Source organism: Geospiza fortis, unplaced genomic scaffold, assembly GCF_000277835.1.
Source record: "Geospiza fortis unplaced genomic scaffold, GeoFor_1.0 scaffold78, whole genome shotgun sequence".
Lineage (NCBI taxonomy): Eukaryota > Metazoa > Chordata > Aves > Passeriformes > Thraupidae > Geospiza > Geospiza fortis.
In genome coordinates this window covers 3,161,844-3,169,423 of record NW_005054339.1, presented here as the reverse complement: position 1 = coordinate 3,169,423, position 7,580 = coordinate 3,161,844, and the positions used below count along the sequence as shown (strand labels likewise).

The 7,580-nt window shown below is 59.7% G+C and overlaps 1 protein-coding gene across 1 annotated transcript in view; it reads left to right on the top strand.

The window, feature by feature from the left end:
* Positions 1-1,951: 1,951 nt before the first annotated feature.
* The window catches only part of GRM2 (glutamate metabotropic receptor 2), a 6,568-nt gene continuing 939 nt past the window's right edge, over positions 1,952-7,580 (top strand). The window contains exons 1-4 of the mRNA XM_031058242.1: positions 1,952-2,428; positions 4,032-4,869; positions 5,577-6,640; positions 7,485-7,574. Of these exons, the coding sequence (XP_030914102.1) occupies positions 1,970-2,428; positions 4,032-4,869; positions 5,577-6,640; positions 7,485-7,574 (2,451 nt within the window). The 5' untranslated portion in view covers positions 1,952-1,969. The remainder of the gene's footprint in view (positions 2,429-4,031; positions 4,870-5,576; positions 6,641-7,484; positions 7,575-7,580) is intronic.

Sequence of the window (7,580 nt, the reverse complement as noted above, 5' to 3'; positions counted from 1 at the left end):
CCCCCGGCACCGAACCAACCGAGCAGAGCAGCTGTGGGAATGGCAGGAGCCCTGCTCACTGTCCATCGTGGCTCGCTGCTGGGTGGGTGGTGGTTTGCCCTTCACAGGAGCTTGGCCTGAAGGTGCCTTTCATCTGGTGGGTCCTGTCAGCTGCCCCAAATGATCTGGACCACAGGGACCCGGGTTTCCAGCGCCACAGACCCCTGTGCCAGGCTCAGCCTGCCACTGATGAGCTCCATCAATAATCCATGTGCCTGTGGCCTCTTCCCTGCCTGAGGAAACCCCAGGTCCCTTAGAAGCATTTATTCCTGAAATAAGGCAGGAACCCTTCCTTCTTGCATCTCCAAAGTCCTTCACACTGAGGGGTCAGATAGGAGATGCCCTGAGACAGATGGGGACTCAGCAGCAGCAGACAGCACCTGAGAACAGGCACTTAGGGGCATGGAGGAAGAGGAGGAGGTCTGCATGTGTCACCCCACCCCATTAGGCTCTGTGCCACACTGCTGCCTGCAGCTCCCCGGGCATCACTGCCAGCTCTGGCTGCTTGCTGGAGGCTCCCCCAGCACAGCCATCACCTGTCTGGGAGCAGCACGGGGGCATCAAGAGGTCCCCTCCTCCTGCTCAGGGAGAGCAGCCTCAGTACGGGCTGCAGGGAACTGCAGGGGGGGCAGCACTCCCTGGCATCCCCCTCCCACCCTCTGTGCCCCCACAAGCCCTGCTGGGCTGTGCAAGAGGCTGTGGCCCAGTCACAGCCTCAGCAGCTTCCCGTTCCAGAGCAGCCCGAGGCTTCTGGACTGCCAGGGGGTCTCCTTCTCCCATGGTCCCTGAAATGCCAGCCCCGAGGGATTTCAGCAGTCAGCTTCAAGTGGGAAACAAATCTCTCCTGTGATTTGGGAAAAGACAACCAATCTCGGAGGGGACTGCATCCTCTGCCAAAACAAGGCCTGCCTGCTGCAAAAGCCTTTGATTCCCCCGCGCCTCCGTGCTTTCTGCAGAGGGAGTCAGCAAACCTGGCTCTTACTTTTACTGAAATCTCTGAATTTAGTATACAGGGAAGGAAGGGGCGGTGGTGAGAGAACAGACTCTGAAGCACCGCGACTGCCAGAACCTGCGCCTTGCTGTGTGAGGGTGAATCCAGTGGAGAGTCCCTGCTCCAGCCCGGTGCCGTGGACAGCTCTGGGGGCAGCAGCAGCCCCATGGCTATGGGATGGAGATTAAAATACTGTGGGCACGGTGGGCTCATGGCTGGCTGCTTTTGGCAGGGCTCTCGGCTGGAGGGTGGGATCTGTCATCACCCCTGATGCTGCTGCGTGGGTCGGGGGCTCGGCTTGGAGCTGGCCTTGGCTCTGTCTGCCCAGCCTGGTCTGCCTGTGCCAGGTGACATCCCTGGCTCTTTCCCCCTCTGTGATATTTTAGGGCTGCCAAGCTGTCCCTCTGCAGGCTGCTCTGCCTGCTGCTGCCAGAGGGGCCAGCTCTGTGCCCCCCCTATGCCAGTGTGTCCCTGGGAGTGCTGTGGGGAGGCTGGTCCCTGTGCCCCTCCATGTGCCCTGGGATCTGTGCCACTTGTGTGTGTCCTGGGGGTTCTGGGTCACTGTGGGAGCTATTGCATCGGTTCATCTTGCCTTTCTGCAGGGGATTTCTTCCTAAGGGTATACCGGGTGGGGGGCACAGGCAGGCTCATGGCCTGGCTCTCCTGTGCAGCACTGACTGTCCCTGTCCCTGTCCCTGTCCCTGTCCCTGTCCCTGTCCCTGTCCCTGTCATTCCTTGCATCCCACAGATCCAGCAGCTTTTCCCTTTGCTTTTCCAGGTGCTGAGGGCTCTGCTGGGGTGACACCACTCTCTCCCACCGACACCACGCCGTGCCACCCCCCACCACCCAATGCCTGGGAACTGCCCGCCCTCGCCTTGACGGGTGGCAGCGGGTGACACGGGGTGGCGTGGGTCCCCCAGCCAGCACCAGCACACCCCATGGCGGTGCCCTTGGCCGCCTGGCTGGGGCTGATGCACCTGGCCACCTGTCTGGCTGCTGGGCACGGCATGGCTGGCAAGAAGGAGATCAGCATGGATGGGGACCTGGTGATTGGGGGCCTCTTCCCCGTGCATGAGAAAGGAGTGGGGAGCGAAGACTGTGGCAAGATAAACGAGCACCGGGGCATTCAGCGCCTGGAGGCCATGCTCTTCGCCCTGGACGAGATCAACAAGGACGGGAGCATCCTGCCGGGGGTGAAGCTGGGTGCTCACATCCTGGACACCTGTTCCAAGGACACCTATGCCCTAGAGCAGTCCCTTGACTTCGTCCGTGCCTCCCTTACCAGGGTGGATGGTTCCGAGCACATTTGCCCCGACGGCTCCTACGCCGTCCACGATGACGTTCCCACTGCCATCACCGGCGTCATCGGCGGCTCCTACAGCGACGTTTCCATCCAGGTACCTCCCCGAGGGGCAAGAGGGGCTCCAATGGGGCTGGGGCTTTGAAGTGCGGGAGGGGGGTAAAACCTTGGCAGCAGTGCAGTGATGCCACTGCCAGCGTGGCACAGGGAAGCTCACTCATCCCTCACAGTGATGCTCTGCCCCTTCCTCCAGTGGGGAGGGAATGCTGGGTGGCCACCTGAATGAGCCAGCTCTCTGTGGCTCTGGGGGATGTGCCCAGGGTCTCCTTGGGGGCTGCATGAATCCCCCAACAGTCCATTAGCTGTAGGAGCCAAGCCTCACATGGGACAGGTGTTTATTCCTCTCCTGGGTTCAAGGGGGCAAGTGCAGCTCCTCAGTCCAGCTCATGTCTGGATTGTGCCAGGCAGAGCAGACCAGTGTGAGGGGGCACTGGACAGGCACCTCAGCCTTCAGACCTGGCTGTGACCCTGGCTGGGGTGCGTCTCAGCCCCAAAAACCATGGCTCTGTGGTCCTGGAGGTTGGTTTCAGCAGGGAGAAGAGCATCCCCTGAGGATGCAGGACTCAGCAGGACCAGCTGAGTCACAGGGGTGGCTGGTGGGCCACACACTTGCTGAGATTTAATGAGTCCCCAGCGTGTGCCAGACTGTGTGTCCTGGTCCCTGGGGCCCCTGCATCCCCCAGCATGGAGTAGAAGAAGCTGGGACTGTGTGATGGAGGCAGCATCCCAGCCCACCTGGGCACTTGTCCCTTCCCTTGCTGGGAACCCAGCATGTCCCCATGTCCCAACCCCAGGCAGGCAGGGTCAGCAGGGGCAGAATGTGGGCTGGCTGGGCAGCTCAAGGGGCACTGGAGGGGCATAGCAGGCTGGCAGCTCCCATGCATGGTGAGGACAGGCAGCAGCATCACTGCGCTCGGGGACACTCTTGCCATTAGGGGAATTTGTCGTCAAGATAATTTGTCCACGTTAATTAAGCCTTGTCTCCTGCCTGGGGAGCAGTGAGATGTGGGCAGGCTTGGCAGCCCCGCTGGCACACCCGAGGTCCCCTTGCTGCCCCCAGAGCCTGGGTTTAACAGCCTCATTAGTGGGGATTTTTCCCCTTTGAAGCTAACGAGGGATTCTGCTGAGTGGCTGGAAGGTGCCAGTCCCACTGAGCTCCTGATGTGGGATGCGCAGGCGCCGCTCCCCTGACCCACTTCTGCAGCATCCCCCAGCCTGCTGGGGGCCTCTGCCCTGGCTCCCAGCCCCTAGAACCCCTTCCCCCTGTGCTGTAGGGCTGCCAGGCATCCTGGCTTTCTCCTTGCCATCAAGAATTTCCCACAGGTCACCTATGGCAGACTTTCTGCTTTTGTCCCCTCCTCAGACCTGAATTTCGAAGTGTAGTGCTTGAAACACTAAAAAATTATAAAAATAAAGATAAATGAGCATGTCTGAGGGCTCAGGCACTCCATGAATGTGCCATCCATTCTTCTCCAGTCCCTCCACAGATCAGGATGCTCTGGGATGGGATGGGCTGCTCCTCAGCCCAGTGGTTGTGTTTGGGAGCATCATGCAGCACTGGGTACAGGGCAGGGGTCCCCCCACAGGAATGTCCCTTGCTGGCCACCCCTTCAGGCACTCACCTCTCCTCCTGCATGCAGGTGGCCAACCTGCTGCGGCTCTTCCAGATCCCACAGATCAGCTATGCCTCCACCAGTGCCAAGCTCAGTGACAAGTCCCGCTATGACTACTTCGCCCGCACTGTCCCTCCAGACTTCTACCAAGCCAAAGCCATGGCAGAGATCCTCCGCTTCTTCAACTGGACCTACGTGTCCACTGTGGCCTCGGAGGGTGACTACGGGGAGACGGGGATCGAGGCCTTCGAGCAGGAAGCCCGCATGCGCAACATCTGCATCGCCACCTCCGAGAAGGTGGGGCGCTCCATGAACAAGAAGACCTACGATGGAGTGGTGCGGGCTCTGCTGCAGAAGCCCAATGCCAGAGTGGTCGTGCTGTTCACCCGAAGTGAAGATGCCCGGGAGCTGCTGGCAGCTGCCCAGAGAGCTAACGTGTCCTTCATGTGGGTGGCCAGTGATGGGTGGGGAGCCCTGGAGAGCGTGGTGGCCGGCAGCGAAGCGGTGGCAGAGGGGGCCATCACCATTGAACTGGCAGCCTACCCCATCAAGGAGTTTGCTTCCTACTTCCGTAGCCTCCACCCCTACAATAACAGCCGAAATCCCTGGTTCCGGGAGTTTTGGGAGCAGAAGTTTAGGTGCAGCTTCCACACGCAGGACTGCAGCCGGTACTCCCTCAAGACAGGCAAGTTTGAGCCAGAGTCCAAGATCACGTTTGTGGTCAATGCAGTCTATGCCATGGCTCACTCTCTGCACAACATGCACCGGACACTGTGCCCCAACTCCACCAAGCTCTGTGATGCCATGAAGCCTGTCAATGGCAAGAGGTTTTACAAGGACTTTATACTCAATGTTAATTTTGATGGTGAGTCCAAAGTGGAGAGGGGGTTTGGCTGCCAAACTGGAAAGGGATGGGTGGAGGATAGGAAACAAGGAGGCCCAAATTTGACCTAAAACCCTCCAGTTCCTCCAGCCTGTCCATGCCCAGGGCTGTGGTTGTTCTGAGGTGCCAACAGCCAGCCCACCATCATCCTTGGGAGGCAATCCAGGCCTTCTGTCCCCAGTGGAAACATGGAGAAGCTGGCCACCAGCTCCATCCTGCTACAGCTGGGTGGGACCAGCCCCACCCAGCCCCAGGGACTCTCGAGAACAGGAGTCCTTGCAACCATCATGATTTATTCACATTTCAGGGATTAAACTGGTGGGATACCCTTGATCAGGGACCCATGCAGTTTGGGGTGAATTAGAAGCATGTCCTCTGTAACTTGGGCTGAGGATGTCTTGGCTACCAGGAGTCACTGAGAGCCATGGAGGCTGCACAACCACCCTCTGCCCTGCAGAGCTGGCTGGGGCTCTCAGGCTCTCAGGCAGGTGGATAGTTCTCCACCTTTGCTTTCCTGCTCCCTAACATGTACACGGGCAGCAAGGATGGGAGTCAAGGCAGGAACCAGGTTGGGCATTTTTCTGTGGCCGTGGTGGGATGTGACCCTTTGGAGGAGCCCTGCCTCGAGGCCTGGAGTGAGTGTTCTCCTGCCCTGAGGCAGTGACTGTCTTCCCTTCTCCTCCCTGCAGCTCCTTTCAGGCCAGCGGACACGGAGAGCGTAGTTCGGTTTGACCGCTACGGCGACGGCATCGGGCGCTACAACATCTTCAACTACCACCACATGGACGGGCGGTACCGGTACCAGAAAGTGGGCTACTGGGCAGAGGGGCTCATGCTGGACACCAGCCTCATCCCCTGGGCTGAGACCTCCATTCCCGTGTCCCAGTGCAGCGACCCCTGCAAGAAAAACGAGATCAAGAGCATGCAGCCCGGAGACATTTGCTGCTGGATCTGCATCCCCTGCCAGCCCTACGAGTACCTGCTGGATGAGTTCACCTGCATGGACTGTGGTCTTGGTTACTGGCCCAACGAGACCCTGAATGGCTGCTACGAGCTGCCCCAAGAGTACATCCGCTGGAAAGATGTCTGGGCCATCGGTCCCGTCACTATCTCCTGCCTGGGCTTTATCTCCACTCTCTTCGTTATCGGGGTCTTCGTGAAGAACAACGACACTCCCATCGTGAAGGCCTCTGGACGGGAGCTGTGCTACATTCTGCTGACTGGGGTCCTCATGTGCTACAGCATGACCTTCATCTTCATCGCCAAGCCCTCCACGGGGGTGTGCACGCTGCGGCGCCTGGGGCTGGGCACCTCCTTCGCCGTCTGCTACTCGGCCCTCCTGACCAAGACGAATCGCATCGCCAGGATCTTCAGCGGGGTGAAGGAGGGCGTCCAGCGCCCCCGCTTCATCAGCCCAACGTCACAGGTGGTCATCTGCATGGCCCTCATCTCCTGCCAGCTGATCATCGTCATCATCTGGCTGCTGGTGGAGACCCCTGGCACAGGCAAGGAGACTGAGCCTGACAAGAGGTACATTGTCACCCTCAAGTGCAACAACCGTGACTCCAACATGCTCATTTCGCTCACCTATAATGTCCTCTTGATTGTCCTCTGCACGGTCTACGCCTTCAAGACACGGAAATGTCCCGAAAACTTCAACGAGGCCAAGTTCATTGGGTTCACCATGTACACGACCTGCATCATCTGGCTGGCCTTCCTGCCCATCTTCTACGTGACCTCCAGCGACTACCGTGTAAGAGCTGGAGCTCTGAGGGGCTCTGACAGGGCTTGATCTAAGTGGTCCTGGAGATGTGGGCCACGCAGGGTCCATGATTAGGAGATGCATGGGCCTGGGGAAGGGTCTGCACCCACACACCTGGTGATGGTCACCTTGCACTGGGTAATTCAGGACCAGGTGAAGGGTCCTGAGGGGCTGTGGCTGATGGGGCAATGAGTCCTGGAGAGAGGACCTGCCCCCCTCACTTCTTTGCTAGGATGAGGATGGGAAATGGCCCTGAGACCTCCAGAGATCCCCCATAGCCATGACTGTCATGGAGGAATGATAGTCATCCTTCAGCCTGCTGACACAACAGCATGAGACATCCCCTGGCTCATCCAGGCACCACAGCCCAGGGCGTGAATGCCAGCCCCAGAGCGAGCCTGGTCCCTGGGCTGGAAGCAGGGCCAGGAACTGGGTAGCATGGGATGCATCCTGGCATGGGCAACCAAACATATTCTTGATGGGTCTTGAGGAGTTGGGGGGGCAGTTAGTCAGGGGCTCCCAGAGAGAGTGGGCACCGGGGTGGGGGAGTGCAGGCTCTGGCCCCGGGCAGTGCCCCAGAGCAGCATGTGGGCAGGGCTGGGGTGTACCTGCTTTGCAGGAGCAACTTGTCTCCACCAGGGCAGTGTCCCCACTCTGCCCATGGCTCCTCTGCAGGACCACCCTGACAGAGGGATGTGGTGTGGGGTGGAATGTGCCTGCAGGGTGCAGCCTGTGCCCACTGGGGCTGGCCAGTTCCACAGCATGGGCTTCATCCTGCCCTGCTTGGGGCAGAGGGCTGACGGGTGGAGCACCTGATGCCCACCCCTGTCTCCAGGTCCAGACCACCACCATGTGCATCTCGGTGAGCCTCAGCGGCACCGTGGTCCTCGGCTGCCTCTTCACCCCCAAGCTGCACATCATCCCCTTCCAG